Genomic DNA, 23,422 nt, shown 5'->3' with positions numbered 1-23,422 from the left:
TAGCCTTGGTACATGGACGCACACCGCCAAATTAATGTGCTTAGTGTGGCCGCATGCACTCGACTTTATACAATCGGTTGCCCAAAATCGAATTCTGTAAATTTGGAGTAATCCCGTAGTGTAGACATACCCTAATGGTTCAAGTGTATGGCAAGTGTAGGTAGCTCCTGTTAAATACAGCACACGTGCGTGTTGAGGACATATTGGGACATCACTTGAAGAGGCAGAGTTAAGGTTGTATCAACACATACCTTCACTATTCCCTGTTTTTCACATGACCAAGTTCTGCTGAACTCTACTTTCTGGAAGAGCATGATATACCACAGCAATTGTAACTCTGCTTTGACAAAGTTCTTTGTCAGCAAATTTTCTAGGTTTTTTTAATTAAACAAAAACCCCCAGAAATTTTAGGAGTTAGTGGTCACCAGGGCAGTTGTTTTAAATTATAGTTTTATTACATGGTTACAATAGCTTGAAGCATTGAGAGAGATTGGTCTCTTGCCACCCATTCCTTGCAACATATGATGCAAGTCAGGACAAGGTGCACTGACACAGCTAGGAGAGGCTATACTTGCTGAAAGAGCAAGCGATGCCAATCAAACACACTGTCCACTCAAAGTATTAAATCAGTTGAATGAGTTAGTACAGATGAAAGGAGCCAAGGGAAATTGAAGGAGTCTTACGTTAGCATATAAATAGCAGTGCTGGAGTGGAAGGTTAGATTAAATGAATTCCTATTTCAAAGAAACAAGCCAGCAAGACAAGAATTGCTACAGCTGGTTTTATGCCTCGTTTGGAATACACAAAAGGGTTTATAGCAGTAGCGCGCAGCGGGGCTAAGGCAGGCTCTCTGCCTGGCCCCGCGCCACACCCAGAAGTGCTGGCACCACATCCCCGCAGCCCCTGGGGGAGGGAGGGCAGAGGGCTCCGCATGTCTCGCCTGCGGGTACCTTCCCAAAAGCTCCCACAGTTCCCCATTCCTGGCCAATGGGAGCTGCGGGAGGGGGCAGTGCCTGCAGGAGGGCAGTGCACGGAGCCCTCAGTCCTCACTCACCCAGGGGCCACAGGGACATGGTGTCAGCCGCTTTTGGGAGCAGTGCGGGGCCGGGGCAAGCAGGGAGCCTGCCTTAGTTCCACTGTGCCACGGGGCTGGCAATCCCCCGGGCCAGATCCTAAGCCTTAACAGGCCGGATCCGGCCCAAGGGCCGTAGTTTGACCACCCCTGGTTTAGAACTTCATCCAAGGTTCCTCCGAAATCACCAGAGGCATCACATCATTCTAAAGTAAGTCACTATTTACAAACAATACAGTCCCCTATGAAGGGATCACAGTCGGCATTTACTTATTCCTTCAGTATTCTAGTTTGTCACCTATGGTTACTGGAGATTAAAGGTCCCATAATCTGGAATTAACCAATTAACTTTTAAAGGATGTGTCATGGTAGATTACCATAAGTAGAGCTCTTGGCATCTATCCCACTGTCAGCAGCAGGATGTGCCATGATTGATCATTACCACTTCAGTGTGAATGATTCCTTTACACAAGATTAAAACCTGGTTCAGGCTACCTCCTCCCATTTCCAATTACTCACATTTCCAATCAGCTTGAACACCTGGTCCCCATGCACATTGTAGACAGTCACGATGGTGTTGAGTGCAGCATTGCGGACAGTGTTGTCTCGGTCGCCAATGTGAATTGCCATCTCCTTTAACGCTTTGCCAGGAGTTGGCTGGCACACATTCATGCCATATGACTCAACAAGACACCCCAGCTCTTCCAGGCACTCTACAGGATCAGAAACACTGATTTTTTAACTGAGCCTCAACCAAGATTGTTAAATAGACAAGTGTCCCACTCCAATATACTCTGCAGTTACCTGAATCTATATTCTGTGGAATGCCTCTGATGTCTGTGGCATTCTAATGCTCAATTTGGTGACAAACTGCAAACTCCCTTCACTTTGTGGGCAGGGTTAGAGGCGATTTAGTTTTGAAGGGGGCTTGAATTTTTAAATTTGCCATCCAGCAACCCTTGACAGAAGTCAGTTGCCCCACAGTCCCCCACCCAAATATTGCCATCCATAAGCACATTAGCTTAGTGTTTCTAAAATTTAGAAAATTTTAGTGTTGCTAAAATAAGCAGCAGTGAAATAATTCATGCCAACATTTAAACTATAATGTAATTATTAGTTAATTCCCCATAGATAAATAGGAACAGTTCACACAGCTGTTTCAGGCTGTTGGCAGATTCTGGAACGCAACCTTGCATCAGTTATATTCTGAAAGTTCTCTTCACTACCATAGAGCTAAAAATCTTTAAGTGAAGCTTCAAACCCAATTCATGGTTCTGGGGTGGGGGAGGAGTTGAATTGAGGGAGTTCTGCAGTATTATGGAAAACAACTGAACCTTCTTCCATATATCAGGACAGGAATAGTGCAACTGGCGGGTGGGAGGTGGGTAAATCAATGAGAGTTGGACAGCTTAACCATTTGTGTGTGTGTGATGTTGGATTAGACAAAACTGACTTCTAACACTTTCTGCCTAATCACTCTTATTCCAGAGCAGGCCCGCCCCAGATGACTGGAAAGCTGCTTGAGGCATAATGTTTGTGGCGCAGGCAGAGAGCTTGCGTGCATGCATGCGAGAGAGGACAAGGAAGCTTGATATTTCTTCTTTACAATCTTCTCCTTGTCACCAAAGTTGTTATGCATTTGGGGAAAATATCAGATAGGCAAAACTCAGTTTTCAGAAAATGTTATGGCCAGCATATCCTGATCCACATTGCATTCTGAAATGAGTTTGGGGTGTGTACAATGGTACACCAAAGTTCTCCAGCCAACAGTGCTATTTCCTACCTGCCCGCTGTTTGGAGTTTTTCGACTTTGTCCCCTCCATGATGAAAGTGAACATCTTGCTGGCTGGATAGATTAAGCACATCCTATTCAGAATGGCACGCACATCCTTGCGGACAACATCTTTTGGTTCCCCAACCTGAGGGGTGGGGGAGATGATCAGAGAAAGAAAAGAAACCAGGACAGACACTTTTAAATACTCTGCACCAGCAGCATACTTTGCCAGTTAGTCTGTATGATACCAGGCTTACACTCAAAAAACCCAACCACACCACCCACCCATGCTATTCAAAGATAACTGCAGCAAAGCAGTACAGAACAGAATAACTACACCATTAGCTGGTGCCCTGGTAGTGTCCAGGGGCAAGTCATTATCCTAATTTCCCTCAGTATGTGGTACCTTCAGGATAAGATATGGGATGAAAGAGGATGCCTCGTTCTCAGTAAGATGATACTCCTCCTGGCTCAGCAAGGTGAAAAGCAATTTAAGGTATTCAAGGGCCTTCATCAGAACACTTGTGTTGGTATCAAAGAACCGTAGGGTGAGCCATTTCAAGATCAGATCCAGGCAGCTGATGACTCCATCTTTTTCGCTCTCCAAGTGCTTGAGATTAAGGGAAAAAACCATCAGGTTGTGCAGGATCAAATACATAAATGGTATAGTCCATGGAAAGAAAAGTGAGGAAGGGCAAAGTATAAATCAAAAGCCATGTCTGTTCCAGTAAAATGCATTTATTTATAGGTGGTGGCTTCCTGTTGTAGATTCATAAAAGATTCTTGGGTTTTAAGCCTTAGTGAGACCCCTCAACTATTACACACTAAGCAACTGTCCCACATTGCATGGTAGCAGCTGGCACCTACTACTAGATTTCACTAATAAAATTCAGAGCAGTAGCCAAAGTTGAGTAAACAAAGCTTCCCCCGCCTCAGCAAAAGAGATTAATACTAATTGTATTGTCCCTCTGAAAATGCTCATTTAGGCCTATAACTTGAGAACTGTGTACCCAAGCTAGTACCATGAAGTCTCCTAACCTACTGCCCACTTAGGAAGAACTCCTAACTTGATATTTCACTGCTGCAGTATGTGGACGTGGCAAAGGACATCCCACGTTCCATTGTTGTCTGCCATAGGTCCCTAACTCACCTCTACCATCGCAGCCAGTGCCTTATTGTGGTGCTGAAAGTCTGTATGAAACATCTCATCTTGTACCCATCTGGCAACACAGCTGGACATCTGAGTCTTTAGCTGCTCGATATATTCATCACGGGGAGTAGTGAAGTTCCATTTCAGCACCTTCAAAACAAGAAAAAAAACAGAACTCTCATAACTCAAGGCCAGCAATATACTGCTTGTTACTGAGCTGATACCCAAGAGCCACAGTGCACAACTAATAGAACGGGCTCAGAGAATAGCAAACTCCCTCCTGCAACCAAAAAATGCACAGTTTTAGCATTCTGCATCCATAAGAATGGAAGCAGCAATACTTCAGTGTACTTGCTAGTATGCTAGTGTTAACACAGGTCATATCTAAGCCAAACACCTCATCTTTAAACCGTGTCTACAGATATGTGCCCATTTAACCAACTGGAGGTCCAACTATTATCAGATAACCGAAAAAGAGTAGGTTTCAAAGTAAGAGGAGCCTACAAATTAAGATTTGTTATGAGAGCCAAGCTTGACAACAGGTGTTTGTTAGAATAAAAAAAACCTGTGGAGTCTCTCAGAATTCTAGTACTTAGAGATGGAAGAGGCCTATTAGGTCACCTTGTCCATCCCCGAGAGCTTGGCCAGGCTTGTTACGTATTGTACTTTTTCTATTGTTTGGTCCAATCTAGTTTTAAGAGTGACCTAAAGCAATGAGGCTTCTGCCACTTCTCTTAGGAGACAATTTTTGCTTTCTTACACACGCTATGGAGATTGAAGACCTTGTAAACAGCCTATAAGAAATGGTCCTTTGCTTTGAAGTATCAAGACATGAAATGAAGACTGGATTGCACAAAGTGCAACACTAAGCTCACAGGTAATACAATGTATTTCCTTTAGTGCCTAAACGTTTGAAAATTGAGTATGCTCTTAAGAGCCATCTCACCTTCAATCCTTTCTCATCTTTCATTCTTTGCTCTTTCCCATTTGGGACAATGATAAAAATAGGACCTGATTTGTCATCATCTTCCTTCAGGTTGGGCTTACTTGGTACCTTCTTCCCTTGTGCACCCTGAAAAAGCAAAAGTGGTACTGAGCAGAAAACACTGCAAAACCTAAATACAACCCTTCATTCCAAGTGATGCCAGACACCCTGACCTCATGCTGGCCAAGTGTACGAGATGCAGGTAGAAGCTGGCAACAGTGGTTAGAATCCTCAGGTACATGCTCTGGTGGTGTGGAAGCAAAACCCACAGCAAAGTGTGCAATAGCCTTTTGTGAGATAGGACACTTCAGACTTGGCCAGTGCACCAGCCACCTAGGGGTGTCTAAACCCTAAGTTGGTACCTGCTTGATGGGTTTGTTCTTTGTCAGACTGGTATTGCCTTTGGTGAGGCTTGTATTAGCCTTGGGCAGGCTGGGATTGTCCTTGGACATACTGTTATTACCATCAGACTGCTGCAATAGGCCACAGAAAAGGCTTGGTCGTTAGACAACTCAACATGTACCTCTAAATCACTCCCTTTAGACCCTGAAGCCCCCAAACCTGCTGTGCACTCAGTGTTAATTCTAGTTTATTTAAAAGAGTTTAGATGAAGGAATTCAGTGACTGCAGGGTGGTTTACAAAGACACCTTAACCTCTGATGTTTTTCCTGTTCCAAATCTGTCGCAGGGTGAACTGCTATAGTTGCAGTGGCACCCAACACATGGAGCAACACTTGTGAAGTTTCTGCCCCACTTATCTGGTAAGTTCAATAGCAAAGTAACAGAATATAAAAAACAGACACTAATGGGAGTACAACTTAAACTCTACAGTTCAGGTACAGCCAGCTGTAGCTACCATTGCATCCTTAACCATCTCCTTTGTGCACTGTGCTGAGAGATATACCCTTGGATGCAGTGGACTAAAGACGGGAATTTCTCTGGCATGTGGATTCAGAATTACTGTTCAAAACTAGATTTTACAATATTAGAACTGAATACAAGATTGAGTTTATCAAGATACATTTTAAATACAGACCATATTCGATAAAAAGCCAAGCAGGTTTATAGTAAGGGAAGTTAAAGACCCAGTGATCTGAATTTCAGACTGTGGCAAGCCTATTAAGTAGGACTGGGCAAAAACAATGATAGCAGCACAACAGATATGAAGGGCATTTTTCACTTAAGAGACTGGATATTCTCATGATGCTTTTACAGAGGTGGTCTGTGCAAGCCTAAGGGCTCCATTAACAAGCTATTACACTCCCCAACTGGAGCCCAACTCATTAGTCTTGCATGATGGCATCACTGTACCTTAGCTTTAGAGGCAGCTCCTCCTGTTTTGGCCTTTTTGGGGTCAGGCTTGGGCTCCATGGTGCTGGACCCTGAATCTTCAGCAGGTGCTTGGAAACAAGAGATTATTTCAAACATATTTTGCAAAAATGAGTCCATTCACGAACAGCACATTCAGTCCTGCCCTGTTCTTCAGTCCCACTGCAGAGAAGGGATGCTGCTCATAATGACAACAAAACCCTTAATCACAAAGAGAAGCAGGGATTTCAGATGCACAAAGGAAGCTGACTGTGCTAACAGTCAGGTATTTACAGACTATGTCAACACCAAGAAACTAACCCTCGTATCTAAATGTATATAAAAATTTGCACATTTTAATCTTCCTCTTTCCTCAATCTTAGTATGTTTCTGGTCTTAGATGGCAAGCTTAACAGGGATTGTTCTTTACGGTTTATGTGGGGCTGCTGAAAAGTAGGCTCAGGTCCCTCAACAGCTTTGCCACGCAGGCACTCTAGAGCAGTGGTTTTCAAATTGCGGGTCGAGACCCAGTACTGGTCGCGGCAGCTCTGGTCAGCACCACCGACCGGGCCGTTAAAAGTCCCATCGGCAGTGTTGCCCAGCTAAGGCAGGCTAGTCCCTACCTGTTCTGACACCGCACTGCGCCCCAGAAGTGGCCAGCAGGTCCAGCTCCTAGGCAGGCGGGGCAGCCATGGGGCTCCGCGTGCTGCCCCCACCCCGAGCACTGGTGCCGCACTCCCATTGTCCGAGAACCGGCCAATGGGAGCTGGGGGGGAGAGTGCCTGTGGGCAAGAGCCGCGCAGAGTCACTTGTGAGCCTCCACCTAGGAGCTGGACCTGTTGCTGGCCACTTTTGGGGCGCAGTGTGGTCCGCGGTGCCCGGACAAGCAGGAAGCCTGCCTTAGCACCCCTGCTGCGTTGCTGCCCGGGAACTGCCCGAGGTAAGCCCACGTCCCAATCCTGTACCCAAAACCCAGGGCCCCTCCTGCACCCCAAACCCCTCATCCCTGTCCCCACTCCAGAGCCTGCACCCCCAGCCAAGAGCCCTGACCCCTCCTGCACCCCAACCCTCTACCCCAGCCCACACCCCAAACCCCTCATCCCCAGCTCTGTTGGGTCGTGGCATCAATTTTTTTCAACTGGGTTGCCAGAAAAAAAAAGTTTGAAAACCACTGCCCAAGAGAGGGACAGGCATAAACCCAACCATTCAGAGTGAGTGACTTCCCAAGTTGGTGCTAGAAGAATGGGACAAGAGGGCAGGACGAAGCCAGTGCACCACTGTCAGAGGTTACCATTGTTGGTTCACAACAGTTCTCAAAACTGACACTGCATAACTTCTCCTCTACCTTAGTTTGGAAGTGCCAAGGAGGAGGAGCAAAGGCTGGTGGGAGGGGGAACACACACAGACAACACATCAAGAAAAGCCAACAGTCTGCAGCCTCCCCAAAGAGCTCAGAGCAAAGCTGCTCAGAGTGCCACAACAGAGGCACCAGAGGATGACTGCGGCACCCTTTCGAGGCTGACATACGGCAACTTTTCAAGCACAAAGAACTTTGACTCTCTGCTCCTGATTAATCCAACAGTCATGTTCTACAGACCAGAGAGATTCTCCACATATAAGAATATTTGCATATTAAGCTAGAGGCACCAAAACCCTGGGAACCTGCAGCTCCAGCCCCCAGAGATGGGTTTCTATAAGTAGTCCTTAAAAGCTTTTCAGACTATGGAGTGACTAACTCCACAGTAGTAAATCTTAATAACTTGACTTCCCTGTGATTTACCAGTACCACACCAAGACCCTGTGATTAACTGGCTTGCCTCTATATTCCAATGAAACCCATCCACACACAAATGAAACTTATCTTCCACAGACATTCAACCTATTATCTTGACAGGGGACATTACAGAGTGGTTCTTATTCTCTATACCCTGCTTCTGTAAACAAGGCCTTCCCCAAAGGGTCTGTGTCTTTTACACACACACACACACACACACACACACACGCTTTTCATGCTAGCATAACTGAACATTGAAATTTAGTGTTTCCCTTCAAATTACTCTATTCTGAGGAAATTCTTTCCCATACATTTCCCAGCATTACGAGATAGATTACCTGATGCAGTCTGGAATTTGGCTGGAGCTGCTCCTCCTACCACTCTGGAAGATGCCTTAACAGGAGCAGCAGGTTTGGCTGGCATGATGGCTTTGGCTTTTTCGAGCATGGCCAGTACCTGATCTTTGGAAGTTGGCTAGAGAGAAAGATGCACATACAGAAAGATATGCCATAGTCTATGAACATGGGATAAACGGCTGCAGTTTAAAAGTGCAGTGTGCAAGAGGCTAAATGGAAGGTAGTTTAGCCAAAGGGACAGTGCTTTGAGAATTTGAAGTCGTAATGTAGTTAACACATGCAACTACTTTCAACGACACCCATTGAAGATCAAGTATTTCACACCTGAAGTCAGCAGTGATTCCTGAGTTTTTAAATGGCTCAAAACAACATTCACAAGATCACTTTCTAGGAAGAGTCAGACATTTGCCATAGACATTACATCCGCTTTCAACCAAGCTCATTCATACGCTGCCTTCTTCCTCAGGTAAGAGTCTAACAATACCTTCAGCTTGCCAGTAGCTTTGGCCATCTTCTCAAAACCGAGATGCATCATAAAGAATGGCAAGGCATCCTGTGCTTTTTTACGCACATCTCCATTTCGATCCTCCAGGCAGGAGTACAGGTGAGGCACACACAAAAGCAAGTCAGAAGGAACAGAACGGAGGGTAGGCAGCTTGTCAGCCAGCCAGCCCAGAAGCTGGAAGGAGATAGCACAGGTTAGCTTTGCCCTTCAGAATATGATAACTGATGTCTGAAATATGCATTGTGGTAAGGAGTCATCAGCAGTCTTAATAAGAACAGAATTAGTTGTGTGAATTAGTTGAGGGGACCAAAACTCAGCTCAGATATTCACCATTTGCAACCATCCTGATCTTCAGCACTAAAGTGCAGCCTACTGCGATTACAGATCCCAATATACAAGTAATTTGATTCAAGTGGCCAGGCTCCATTATGGCTACTATTCCAAGTTAAAGATGAGGGCAGCATTTCAGAGTTGTGCATTACTCTTGGTCAGTGAGTTGCAACATCCCAAAACCTCAGCTCTGCTCTTAAGAGCCTGTGCATAAAGGAAGACTCATTTGAGGGAAGCAGCACCTTTATTTAATTTGATTTAATTTGAGCAACACTGAAGTTTGAATTTCAGCACCACCAGAGAGAGTAACTCAATACCATCCTTGTTAAATTTTACTGTTACAAGTCAGTATACAAACTGAATTACACATTTCTTACCCTCATGATACAGTGCTCAGTTACTGCAGTCTACACGAGCCTCACCCCTTTATTTCTATAGCTGTGCTCAAACTATGGCTAAGCAGGAATTCAAAAGGTACAAGGAACAAACTCATGTACACAGTACCAATCTTTACCTCTTGTCTTAAGAAAGGGTTTTCTTTTTTGAGCTCCTCAGACAGGTCCTCTCCTTCCAACCATTCTTTCATGCCAGTCTGTTCTGTCCAGGCATTCACGGTAGCCAGGGCAGCAGCACGTACATTGTTCTGTAGCAAGAAGGAAAAAACTGGGGAGGTTCTGAGATCACCCTTTCCATCAAAGATTAAATCATCTTGCACCAAGGACTCAAGAACTCACATTTTTGTTCACTGCTGGGAAACCCAAGTCCCAGCATCACAAAATGCAACACATTGTATCAGACAGAGAAGTCTCTGAAAAGTAGGCATAATACACTAGTCAGCAGACAAGTTTAGGTAAAGTCTGACACAGAAAAGGAATGGGAGAATCTTTGAAAGAATTGTGTTGACTGCCCCTCCCTAACGAAAGGATAATCTCAAATCCACAACTCACAAGAGGGCTAAAGAATGCAGTTAATTACTTACATTAAGGTTAAAACAGGTTTAGCATGTTTATGAATCCAGGCAGGATTAGGAGATACCTCCAGCTACTTTTCAGTAACCCAGTTTATTGTGGATCACAAATTGAATGAGCCAACAATGTGATGCAGTTATGAAAAAAAAGGCTAGTATTCTGGAGTGTATTAAAAGGAGTGACATGGGAGATAATTGTCCCGTTCTACTCAGCACCGGTGAAGCCTCAGCTGGAGCACTGTGTCCAATTCTGGGTGGTACACTAAGAAAGATATGGACAAACTGGATAGAGGACAGCAACAAAAATTAAGAAAACCTAACCTATAAAGGAAAGGTTAAAACACTTGGTATATTTAGTTTTGAGAAAAGAGGACTCAGAGGGTACCCAATGACTTGTCTTAATATATTTGAAGGGTTGTTATAAAGAGGACAATGATCGATTGTTCTCCATGTCCACTGAAGGTGGAAAGTAGTAATGGACTTCATCTGCAGCAAGGAATACTTAGAAAGATTTTCCTAACTATGAGGATAGTTAAGCACTGGACTAGACTTCCAAGGGAGGTAGCGGAATCACAATAATTGGAGACTTTTAAGAACAGGTTATACAAATACCTGTCAGGAATGGTCTAAGTTTACTTGGTCCTGCCTCAGCACAGGGGGCTGGACTAGAGGACCTCCAGAGGTCCCTTTTTTCTTCAGAGCCCTACATTTCTATGAACTGCCAAAACCTAGGTACTTCTACTTCAGGGCCTGAACTGATCATCGGCTGAGGTCAAGGAGAATGCTCTCTCTTACTCCTACACACTCACAGCATGACCCGATACTTCCCAGTGACATCTAAAAAGGAAAAGGCAACAGCTTGCTCTGAAGCAGCTAATTTACACCCCTGTTCAAGGATGCCAGACTACATGGACTAAAGTTTTATAGGCAATATGACATCTCTATTAAGTTTGAACTACTTAGATCTTATTTACTTCAATCTATTCACTGCACCGATCACACTAAGCAAAATAGAATTTAACACACAGCCATGTAAAAAATAAACTCCAACCCAACAAAAAAATGAAAATCTCCTTTATGATATTCCTCCAACAGAATCATGTTTAGGACCTCCAAGATACCTTATTTTCAGACAAATGTTCTGAGAGGGCCCATGTCAGCAGGATTCTTCACAGCTAAATACTGGACAGAAAGCTACACATCACCTGGGGATAGTCACTAGAGTAGCATAAGTGCTCACTCTACCCAGAGAGCTAGGCCTGGTACTGATCCCTGTACAGCAAACCAACTTGCTGCCCTAGTACTGCTAACCTGGGCTGTATCATCTACATTGAGAAGCAGAGTTTATTAAAAATCAGTTTAAGATAAAGAGCTGGACACTGTGCATAAATGGGCTGTATTGCACATCACGGACATTGAACAAGAAAGCCACCAGCTTAACCACAGCACAGACAGCATTTATATCTGCGGATAGTAAATCTGCAGTAATTTGGAAGACAGAGCTCTGAGTAGCATTCAGAAAGCTTCTGAAACTAGTCTGAACGCTCACCTGCCTCTGAACATCTAGGCTAGTTTAATTCAAACACTGAAGATTGCTCCCAGTGTATCTGGAAGTATACAGAGGATGAGCCTTCATTCCTAAAGGAAAATACAAGACTTGATTGCCTACCTTACTGTCCCCAAGAACTGTGATGATAGGAATGCCCAGGTTTTTCACATGTTGCCTAATGTTTGGGCCCATTGCCATGGCTAACTGCTGGAGGATGCTCAGTGTTTGTTGAACCTGGATGAGAAAGAAAAGTGTTTTAATAAACTAGTTATTAGGTGTTCTGTGCTCCAGGCCCCCACTACAAACGAACTGAGTAGCAACATCATGCTGCTATTATGGCTTATCTAGACTTTGTCTCTTGAAGGGCTGTGAGAACATGCCTATTCCTGCATTTACTTCTATTTGATAGCAAGAAATAGCTTATGCCATGCATAGGTGAAGTTATTGCTAGGTTTCATGTAGATTTAAAGGGACACCAATTTAAAAACCATTTTCAGGCAGAAGTGACTTAATCTCCTGGTGTTGCATATATTATTATGAAGTATTGAACATAAAAGACTGGCTTATTTATATCATCCTTCCAGTTTGTGGGGTCTTTTACACAGCAATGGGGAAAGTGGCAGACAGAGGCCCTGGAACCACCCACTTCATTAACTGACCAGATGTCTATTTTAATGCTCTATTATACAGACTTCAGTAAAAAGAAGTTTCTTTCATGGATGAAACACTAATCTACTTTTCAAGCCCCACTCAACCCATGAAGGAACTGAAACAGGCTGAATAATAATCTGAAGTGACTGCAACAGGAATTTGCTTCAGACATTAAGATTTTTAGTAGCATACCAAGATTTTATTGGAGTCATTGAGACGACACTTCAAGGCAGCTGAAAGTTCTCCTATATTTGGCTGTATAAATTTGGCATCATTAATGATGCTCGTGACTTCATCCAGACCCTCCTTTCGGATCTTCCAGTTTTTGTCCCCAATCTTAGACACCAATTCAGCTGTGATCTTATCACTGTAGAAAAAACGAACAAAAAAACCAATCCCTGACATCCAGTACCATTTTGTATTACAGCAGAACATATGAAGCAGACACTCCTCTGTGAATGCCCTTCAAAGGATATAGTGAACCAAAACAGAGAAAAGGACTTGGATACAAAGTTGCTCATTTTAGAATATGCAGCAGCAAAGAGTCAGTCCTTAGTTTGTTGACTCTAAACCCACCTGATCTCTGTTCTTGGCAGAAGATCCACAACATCATTCCCTATGTCCTCTTGCTCATCTCTTTCCTCACCATCATCCCCGCTGCCACCACTGTGTCTGGAAGTGCCTCGAGTTGGAGCAGGTGCAGTCTGCCCTTGCATCTGCAAACATGGCACACATACAAGTTAGATGTTTAAGAATCCTACATTTGGGGTTGTTCACACACTTCCATATCTCAGTCATGTGGCCCAGAGCAATGTCTTTTCAACATACAGCGTTGCTCCAAAAAGCAGCAGTTTCTGAAATTCATCATAAAACCAGAAATGGATGTTACTTACCTATAACTGGAGGTTCTTCAAGGTGTGGGGTCCCTATCTGTATTCCACACATGGGATACGCATGTACACTGTATGCCTGAGAAATGTGAGTCTCACCCAATAGAGCCAGCATTGATGTTCCTCACTCACAGAAGAGAAGCAAAGGCAGGAAAACAGCTTTTGAATCCTGGGATCCTGGCATTAATCCCAGACTTCTCAGAGGAAAATCCCTGGGGCTGGGAAAAAATTCCCCCTAACTATCTATGCTATACTATGGTATAGCAACTATTAAAACCAACTATACACAATTCTTAAAGGAATGACACTAAAAAAGGAGCTGAGGACACCAAAGATTCTAACTCAGATCATGAGGCAACAAGAAGGAACTGGAGAGGAGTTGGGCTGAACCACCCTTTTTCTCCTTGGGTGGGAGCACAAGGACAGCTACAGTCAGACACTGCCTGCAAGAAATTATGCACTCAGCCACATGGTGCGCATGTGCATCCCACATGCAGGCTACACGTAAGGACCATCACTCAAAGAAGAGCGACTCCTTATTCAAAGCCAAAACAGCCAAGTCCCCCCACTTGTGTGGCTACATGCCCTCCAAAGTGTGGTGGTCTCGCACACTACTAATCAGTCATCCTGAAATACCAGTAAAGAGCCAGCCTACTTAGCGTTCTAAACCCAGTGCAAATGGCACTATATTGAAGTTAGCACTTCCAGCTATTTACTGAGAGAACTAAGGCTTGCAGAGGTCTTACCTTTTCAAATTCTGCATCTATCTGAGAGAGAAGAGCTGGCTTCTCATCCTCAAAGAACATTCGCAAAGGGGGTCCCACATAGAGATACATGACACCCAATAAGGTAATAGCAGCAGTCCTTACAGCCTGCCAAAATAGAACAGAAAGCACTTAATAGACTTCAAACTAAACAGACAGTGTTGAAGTTTCAGAATTAATTTACATTTACTCACTGGGTTAGTGGCTGCAAGAGCTGTCTTTACGTTGCTGATGAAAGCCTTAACATTCAACCTAAGAGAGAATATGAATATCATGAAATCAAGATAGCCCACAGGGCAACATGCAGGAGGCATCAGTAAGAGGCAAGGCAGCTACAATCAGTTATGGAAGATACAGTCTAACAGGTTAAAAGTTAATTTAACTACCAACAAAACTCCCCAAAGCATCAGACATTTATATTTGTAGATAAACCTAAAGGTAGTGAGAGTTAACAGAAAGCTCTTTCTAAAGTTGTATAATCTTTTTCAGTGAAATACTGCCCAAAACCAGATTACTATAAATATGAAGGCAGCCCTTTTATTGCCTAAAAAGCTAGTCCATGAATAAAAAACGGTTACATATATTGCAATATGGTTCTTCTAGATGTTTTCAGTATGGATTCCACTATAGGGGCACACATTCCCCATATACAGAAGACTACATTTTTTGAATAGCAATGATCCATGGACCTCTGTGAGAGAGCATAAAGGACAGAGTGGCTGTGACCCCCCCCTTAAGTTCCTTCAGAATTTGAAGCTCATGGTAGCGAAGGACTCTGAAAAGTGGGGACATGGGCTCCACACTGACAACATATGGAAGAACCACAGCCAGTGTAAGTAAAGGAGAAGTTACTTACCTTACAGTAATGTGGGTTCAACATCTTTTTGTCCATACAGGTGCTCCACTGTAGGACGTGCATATGCTCGTACACTCTTGATCAGAGACTGTAAAGTAGTGCTCAGAGGCCTGCGCAGAACAGCACCTCGTATTCCAAACAAGGGGATATAGGCAGGAGCAGGCTTGTCGCCGCTCAGTTCCTTCACAGCCATGAAGCCAGAGACTTCACAGCAGAAGGAAAGGAAGGTGGGAGGTGGAGCACCCATAGGAACAAAAACATTAAGAACTCTAGTTTCTGTAAGTAAGTAACTTCCCCTCCAAGTATATGCCCCCCATGGATGCTCCACCATAGGAGACTCTCAAGCAGTAATTTAAAGAGAAGGTGAGTGCTGAGGAGTTAGGTCAAGAATTGTGTAAAGAACTGCATCACCAAAGACAGTGCCCCCCATGGTAACAGGGAAATGATTAAACAAGGTACACACTGCAGAGAAAGGCAAAAAAATTCCTTCCCAACCTCACATATGATCAGTTAAACCCTGAGCACATGAGCAAGAACCAACAAGCCAAGCACCTGAAGGATACTTGGTGCCACATCAAAGCTCTGGACCTCCTGGATGCTTTCCTAACCCCTGCAGGCGGCCAGTTGAAACCCTGAAGCATAAGCTTTTAGAAGAAAAAAAGACAAATCAGAAGTGAGCTTCAGGGCTGTTGAGCCCTGTGCCCCCTACCATCACAAGCCACCCCATCATAAAATTGCACTCAAGTTTGTCCAGCTCTCTGGAAACCAATTAAGTTGTTTGCACCCACAATTCCTACTGTGAGGCTGTTCCAGAACCTCACCCCTCTGATGGTTAGTAATCTTCTAATTTCCAGCTTGAGTTTGTTCATGGCCAGTTTATAACCATTTATTCCTGTGCCAACATTGTCCTTTAACTTAAATAGCTCTTCACCCTCCCTGGTATTTAACAAACAAGCCAAGCTCTTCCAGACCATCTCACTTTGAAGACAGTCTTAGGAGAGTAGTATTTAAAGCATTCCAAGATACACTGAAATAGAAGGTCAAATGGAGTCTCCATGTCAATAGGAGTATATAGACATCCCATGCAGGAGTGGGTTCTCTGACTGGTGGGTAAGTGAGTAGCAGCCCTTTAAGAAGCATCAGTACTGTGGGATGAAAGAAGATCAAACATGAATGTAAAGCAGGCAACAAGCTGGAATGGCAAAGTGGACTTTAATAGAGCTGAACTAAAGACTAGCCTGTCTGAGGTACAATATAATCAAGGTTCTTGGTACTGAGACCTGCACTGGGTTTGGGCCTTTATAGCCTGCCCATATCAAGAACCTCTTCTTTTCTGAATAATATATTCTGGTAAAAGTTTTCCTGTTTTGTATCAGGATTTCCTGGATCTGCAGGGAGAAATCCCTGTCTATGGTGCTTAGCCACTTCACCACCACATCATTAAATACAGTGACTTTGGGTCTGGATGAAGAACTTTGGACCTGATCTGGCAGTGATGGCATAAACAGTCTGAGAGCTGGATGGACATTGTAAATCAGAACTACCTCACAAAGCCTGGAGCCACCAGAGTGATCATGGCTTTGTCTCTTGATTTTGGAAATCACCCTGGGAGTCAAGGAATTGGTGGAAAGGCATAAAGCAAGCCTCTATTCTACTGCAGAAGAAAGACATTGGGTAGAGACTCTGGACTCAGGCCTCCTTTGGAATAGAAATCGACAATTTGCATTTTTCTTGCTGCCAAACAAGTCTCTCATGGAGGATCCCTACTGACAGAATATCACTTCCATGACAGAGATCTGTGCAAGGAACATTCATGGTTACTGTCTGCCTACTCAGGAAGTCTGCTAAGTTTTTGCTGACTCCCAGGAGTTGAAGGACTATCAGTGTTACCCTATTCTAATGTCACCAATTCCAGAAGCTGGTAGCCATGCACTACATGAAGAAGCTAAGAGCTTCCTCCACCTGGAAGCTATCAGGTAAACACTGCAGATCTGTATGGTGCTATACCTGTCGTATACAGGCCAATCTGATGGCTTGGAGCTCTAGGACATTTGTATGTAGCCCCACATCATCTGGGGATCAAGTTCCTTGGATCTGCAGATGGTTCAGATGAGCTCCACAGCCTGCTCCTGACACATCTGTACTTAGTGTCTGTCATGGAGGAGGATGTTTTGTCATGTTTGTGAGTTCCAACAACCAAGCCAGTTGAGTAGTGACCATCTGGTAGGACCTTATCATCGATCCAGTGTTTCGCCTCAGAGCAACCAGTCATCCAAGCAGGGGTAGATACGAATGTCTTGTCTCCTCAGATCAGTTGCTAGCACCTTGAGGCATTTCATTAAAACCTTCTATAGAAGTGGCAGTACCTTTTACTGATAGTGATATGATCCACTAGGAAACACAGGCACTTTCTGTGGGTTTGGTGGATGGCTACATGGAAGTACACCTCTACCCTGATATTACGCAACCTGATAGAACATGAATTCAGCTATAACGTGGTAAAGCAATGCTCGGGGGGGGGGGGAGGATGGCAGGGCCTGCTGCGCACTCCAGTTGATCAAAGCAAGTTCGATAACGCAGTTTCACCTATTACGCGGTAAGATTTTTTTGGCTCCCGAGGACAGCGTTATATCAAGATAGAGGTGTACAAGTCTTACAGCCTGAGGAGAGAGAGAGTGCACATGTGGGCCCAACAGTCACCGCTACCGAAGTTCTCTAATCAGCAGTGCAGAGTGGCAGACACCTACAGTGGAGCATCCATAGGAACTCTACTCGAAGAAACTAATCAGTATTCACCCATGGTCTTCCTTATTTTTACTATAAGGATATATTAAACACTTAACCTGACCCACCAAGACGTCTATATGACTGAATAGCTTTTTGAAGCTCATAGTTAAATGCTAATGTCTGAGAACTCTGGGAACAAAGGCTTGATGCATTTGTCTCAGCAGTCTTTCAAAGAACAGCATAGATCCACACTGCGTTCTGTAGAGAAGCAGAATCTCAGTTTTTCCTACAATGAAAACTTGCATCCCAATTTTTCTATTCAATACCTTATCCCAAGACTTACCCAGAAAAGCCAAACTCTTTAATTGCATTCGAAAGCCAGTTCAGGGTTTCCGACTGGTTTTTAGGATTCTTTTGAGAGAAAGCCATGGACATAACCTGGGAATAGAAAGGAAAATTGAAATCTTTATTGTCACTGATGGATCAGATGGAACACCCTCATAACAGAAGAGTGCTGGCACCTGCGAAGACTTTGCAGTGCTGTTAAACTGAGATGGATAGGGATATATGCACAACAGAATTAATGCTCTACTGTAAGGAGAGAGTGGTTGCAATAAGGTATATATCTGAAGAAGAGACAGTTATGAGCTACACTAGGCAGCCAAAGGTAATCTCCATTCATTCCTCACTGACCTGTTCAGCAGTCCATGGCAACAGACATGCTTCTGCTATTGCTGTCATTGCTTCTTTTGCGTTACTCCCACATTTCACATCACCAATCTTGTCCACGAGACCATCCAGCACAATTTGGGCTGATGTTTTGGAAAAGTTCCCCTTCTGAGCAATCAGGGCAACTATATGAAGCTTCATTTGCATTACCTGGGAGGGACAAACAGGATAGCCATAATACTAGGAAAGTAAATAGACTTGTGTGCTGCTATATGCTCTAGCCTGGACCACAATGCAGCTCAGATTAGCCTGAAGTCCTGTCAAACAAAATCTCAGAAGACCCCAGTAGAAATAGAATAAAGAGTAGGTTTACAGATACTATGGAGTAATAACTAGCAGGACACTAGTAACTAGAGCAACATCTCACAGTAACACTGGAAGTGTTTTAAAATCTTACAACCCACCATATTAAGATTTTGTAAATCACTTAGCTTGGACAGGAAGACAGTCAGATTAGCTTTCTGGAACAAGTTGTTAACAATTTTCATCAATATATTTAAAAGTGCTTTACAAAGAAGGATACAGATAGAAATGTACAGAGAGGCTGTAACTTACCAGCAGTCATACCACAAGTCAATAGCAGCATCATGTATGCTGACTTCCAGTCTGGTGCCCTACCTACTGGACTGGCATGTCTTATTCAAATTTATAAGAAAGCATAATTTACTGCAAGTCCTGGGTTTCACTATTAAATGCTTTAAAATTTAGCCATGCCAGTGTTGTGAAAAATGGTTCTCCATCATTAAAACTGATATTCAAACTTCAAAGCTGATCTTAGAGATTAGAAAATACAAATCAAACAGAAGTGTGGGGATCTTCTAGAGTGTTCTACAGGCTTCTTTTCATGGAACACCACTCCTTAAAATCCATATACATCCTTCAAGCAATATTTTCAAGTTACATGGATCATCTCCTCATTGTTATACAGGCGAAAAAGACAGTTACCTTTTCCGTAACTGGTGTTCGAGATATGTTGTGCATGTCCATTCCATATTAAGTATATGTGCTCGCCACATGCACCAGTGCCAAAGTTTTTCCCTCAGCAATATCCATAGGGGACCGGCTCTGGCACCCTCTGGAGCAGTGCTCACATGCCATGGTACAAGGGGCATTGCCGGCTTCCCCTACCCTCAGTTCCTTCTTGCCGGAAACTCTGACTGTGGAGAAAGAAGGGTGGGTTGTGGAATGGACATGAGCAACACATCTCAAAGAACACCAATTACGGAAAAGGTAGAATAGGAGTTCATGGTCGTGTAGATTGCAACACAACTCCGCCGAACCCAGCATCGTGCCTGGCCTGCTGAGTGATGGCATAATGAGCGGTAAACATGTGAACAGAGGACCACATTGCAGCTCTACAGATGTCCTGGACAGGGATGTATACCAGGAAGGCAGCTGAAGATGCCTGCGATCTCGTCGAGTGGGCTCTGACAACCAGTGGCGTGGAACCCCCACCAGGTCATAACAGGTACTTATGCATAAAGTAATCCAATTGAAAATCCTCTGCGAGGACACTGGATGACCCTTCATCCTATCCGCTATAGCGATGAAGAGTTGAGTCGATTTTCAGAAAGGCTTGGTACGTTCTAAGTAGAAAGCCAAAGCCCTCCAGATGTCCAGGGCATGAAGATGCCTCTCCTCACTGGTCTTGTGCAGTTTGGAACAGAACACCGGGAGGAAGATGTCCTGATTGATATGGAAGGTGGAGACCACCTTAAGCAGGAAGGCCGGGTGAGGCTGTAACTGAACTTTATCTTTGTAGAAGACCGTGTTCGGAGGTTCTAAGGTCAAGGCTTAAATTTCAGAGATCCGTCTTGCAGACATCACCACCACCAGAAACGCGACCTTCCATGACAGGTGGGAAAGGGAGCAGGAACCCAGCGGCTCAAAGGGTGGGCCATGAGCCTAGAGAGGACCAAGTTAAGATCCCACTGCGGGACAGGCGTCCGTACCTGCGGGAAGAGTCTCTCGAGCCCTCTCAAGAATCTGACAGTTATGCCATGGGAAAACACCATTTGTCCTTGGATCGGTGAGTGAAAAGCGGAGATGGCCGCTAGATGCACTCTAATGGAAGAGAATGCCAGGCCCTGGTTCCTCAAATGAGAAGGTAGTCCAGGACAGCCTGTATGGAAGAACCTGAGGGAGAGATGCCACGCTCGGACGCCCAACTGAAAAACCCCATCCACTTGGCGAGGTAAGTCAGCCTGGTTGAGGGCTTCCTACTCCCCAGGAGGACCTATTGGATTCCTTCCGAACAAGTCTGTTCCTCCGGGTTCAGCCATGCAGCATCCACACTGTGAGATGGAGGGACTCGAGGTTGGGGTGTAGGAGCCGGCCATGGTCCTGTGGCAGTAGGTCCGGGAGGTTGGGCAGGGGCCAGGGAGTGGGTGCTGACAAGCTCATGAGCATGCCGAACCAATGTTGGCGAGGCCATGCCAGGGCGATCACGATAACCTGTGCTTTGTCTCTCAATCTTTGCCAGGACCCTGCCAATTAGTAGAATCTGAGGGAATGTGCACATCAGGCTCCCTGACCATGACAGGAAGGCATCGGAGAGGGAGCCCTTGCTCAGACCTTGCCAAGAGCAAAACCAGGGGAATTTCATGTTCTGTCTGGTAGCGAACAGGCCACTTGGGGAGTTCCCCACCTTTGGAAGATCATGAAGGCTGGATGGAGCGACCACTCATGATGAGAGGAGAAGTCCCTGCTGAGCTGGTCCACCAGCGTATTCCTGACACCAGGAAGGTGACAAGCTTCCAGGTGGATTTCGTGGCTGATGCAGAAGTCCCGTAGACTGAGTGCCTCTTGACAGAGTCTATGAGCTCGCTCCCCCCTTGCTGTTGATGTAGAACATAGCGGTTGTGTTGTCCGTCAGAACTGCTCGGAGCTCTTTGACATTTATGTGCAACTTCGCCTCCTCTGGAGACCACATCCCCTGTGTATGGAGGTAGCAGAGATCCACACCCCAGCCAAGGTCCGAGGCATTCAACACCAACTTGATGGAGTGAGGGGGGTTGCTGAACAGACCCCTCTCCAGGACTGTCTTGCGGACGGTCCACCATTGCAGCGAGGTAAGTATCGTCTGGTGAATGGTAACAATCTTTTCCGGGGGGGGGGGGATCCCTCTGGACTGGGAATAGACCGTCCCTAGCCATTGTTACAGGGGCCGCATCCGGAGCCTGGCATAGCAGACCACGTAAGTGCATGCTGCCACGTGACCCAGGAAGCACAGATAGATCCTGGCTATAGTCAGAGGGAACATGGAGACTTCCGCGATGATATTAGGCAACATCTGGACCCTTTCCAGCAGCAGGAACGCTCTGGTGCAGGTCAAATCGAGGACTGCTCTGATGAACTCTATTCTCAGCACCAACATCGACTTTGTCATTTCCCAGCAGGCCCAGAGAGCAGCACGTGGCCTGAAGCACTGCAATATCCCTTTGGACTTGAAACCTTGAGCTGCCCTTAACAAGCCAGTCATCAAGGTATGGGTAGCTCTGAATACCCCAGTGCCTGAAGTAAGCCACTACCACCGACATGCACTTGGTAAACACTTTCTGTGCTATCATCAGGCTGAACAGGAGGACTGTAAACTGGTAATGGTGGGGGCCCCCCCACTGTAAACTGGAGGAAGTGTCTGTGTCCTTGAAAGATTGCTATGTGGAAGTATGAGTCCAAGTCAAGGGCGGCATACCAGTCTCCCGGATCCAGGAGGGGATAATAGAAGCCAGGAAAACCATGCGGAACTTTAATTTCTTTAAGTACTTGTTCAGGTCTCGCAGGTCCAGGATGGGCTGTAGACCGCACGTGGCCTTTGGGATTAAAAGTACCAGGAACAGAACCCCTTGTTCATGTACTCACGAGGAACTTCTTCCACAGCACATAGCGGTAGTAATCCCTTTACCTCCTGCGTGAGGAGACGCTCATGAGAGGGGTCCCTGAAGAGGGATGGGAAAAGTGGGAGGAAAGGGGGGGTAGAAAGGAACTGTAGGATATAACCCAGTTTTCCTGTACTGAGGACCCACCGGTCAGAGGTTATAGCCATCCAGGCATGCAGGAAGAGGGAAAGGCAGTTGAAGAACACAGGGAAGGATGGATCCAGTAAATAATCTGGTAGGTAGCCCTCAGGCACACCCTCAAAACGACCGTTTGGCCCCCTGCTTTAAAGGTCGAGCCTGACTGGGCAGAGGCGGGTGGCTCAGGCGGCGCTTGTAACCCTTGGCTCATTTATGGGGGCTGGTTCTGCCAAGGCTGACTCCCCTGGCCCTGCGACTGCTGCGGTTTGAACTGCTTATGTGCCGGGGCTGGGGTGTAGAAACCCAACTTTTTAGGGTGGTGCGGGAGTCCTTGAGGCCATGCAATTTGCTGCCTATCTGCTCCACTAGTAGGGCCTGGCCACTGAAGGGCAAGTTCCACATTGACTGCTGGGCCCCGGTGGCATCCAGAGAGGAGCAGCCAAGAGGCTCACCACATGGAGATAGCGGAAACCATGGCGTGGGCAGCAGCATCTGCAGCGTCTGATGCCGCCTGGAGGGCCACTCTGACCGCGGTCGTGCCCTCACTGAGGATCGCTCAGAATTCCTTCTTGGAAGCCTTGGGGAGCAACCCTTCAAACTTGGCCATGGCTTGCCACATATTGAAATCATATCAGCCAAGGAGGGCTTGGAAATTGGCCACTCTCAACTGAAGGCTGGAAGATGAATAAACCTTTCTTCCGAAAAGATCCAGCCTCCTTGAGACTTTATTTTTGGGGGTGGACCCAGGTTGTCCCTGCCTCTCCTTGTGGTTAACCGGCTCGACCACAAGGGAATTGGGGGCTGGGTGGGAGTACAAGTACTCATGCCCTTTGTCACAAAGTACTTGCATTCGGCTCTTTTAGAGATAGGGGTCAGGGAAGAGGGGGTCTGCCACAGGGCATTAGTGATCTTAGAAACCCCTTTATGAAGGGGCAGAGCCACCCTGGCAGGAGCTGATAACATCAGAGTCCAAGGGCTCTTCCAAATCCTCCGCCTGAAGCCCCAGGTTAGAAGCAATC

At 45.4% G+C, this 23,422-nt stretch overlaps 1 protein-coding gene across 7 annotated transcripts in view; it reads right to left on the bottom strand.

The window, feature by feature from the left end:
- The window catches only part of CKAP5 (cytoskeleton associated protein 5), a 100,018-nt gene that overhangs the window by 29,076 nt on the left and 47,520 nt on the right, over positions 1-23,422 (bottom strand). For 6 of the 7 annotated variants that reach the window (XM_034769520.1, XM_034769521.1, XM_034769522.1 and 3 more), the window contains 17 exons: positions 18,352-18,537; positions 18,002-18,096; positions 14,270-14,327; positions 14,058-14,183; positions 12,998-13,137; positions 12,614-12,788; positions 11,891-12,004; positions 9,769-9,897; positions 8,904-9,098; positions 8,402-8,537; positions 6,293-6,381; positions 5,344-5,454; positions 4,943-5,068; positions 3,997-4,146; positions 3,253-3,456; positions 2,856-2,991; positions 1,592-1,785 (listed from right to left, as the gene is read on the bottom strand). In XM_034769520.1, the coding sequence (XP_034625411.1) occupies positions 1,592-1,785; positions 2,856-2,991; positions 3,253-3,456; positions 3,997-4,146; positions 4,943-5,068; positions 5,344-5,454; positions 6,293-6,381; positions 8,402-8,537; positions 8,904-9,098; positions 9,769-9,897; positions 11,891-12,004; positions 12,614-12,788; positions 12,998-13,137; positions 14,058-14,183; positions 14,270-14,327; positions 18,002-18,096; positions 18,352-18,537 (2,364 nt within the window). The remainder of the gene's footprint in view (positions 1-1,591; positions 1,786-2,855; positions 2,992-3,252; positions 3,457-3,996; positions 4,147-4,942; positions 5,069-5,343; positions 5,455-6,292; positions 6,382-8,401; positions 8,538-8,903; positions 9,099-9,768; positions 9,898-11,890; positions 12,005-12,613; positions 12,789-12,997; positions 13,138-14,057; positions 14,184-14,269; positions 14,328-18,001; positions 18,097-18,351; positions 18,538-23,422) is intronic. The other variant, XM_034769525.1, reaches the window with a different exon arrangement.

This window comes from Trachemys scripta, chromosome 4, assembly GCF_013100865.1.
Source record: "Trachemys scripta elegans isolate TJP31775 chromosome 4, CAS_Tse_1.0, whole genome shotgun sequence".
In the NCBI taxonomy this organism is placed as follows: Eukaryota; Metazoa; Chordata; order Testudines; family Emydidae; genus Trachemys; species Trachemys scripta.
The sequence above is the reverse complement of the archived record's forward strand: the minus strand, read 5'-3'. Positions and strand labels throughout refer to the sequence as shown.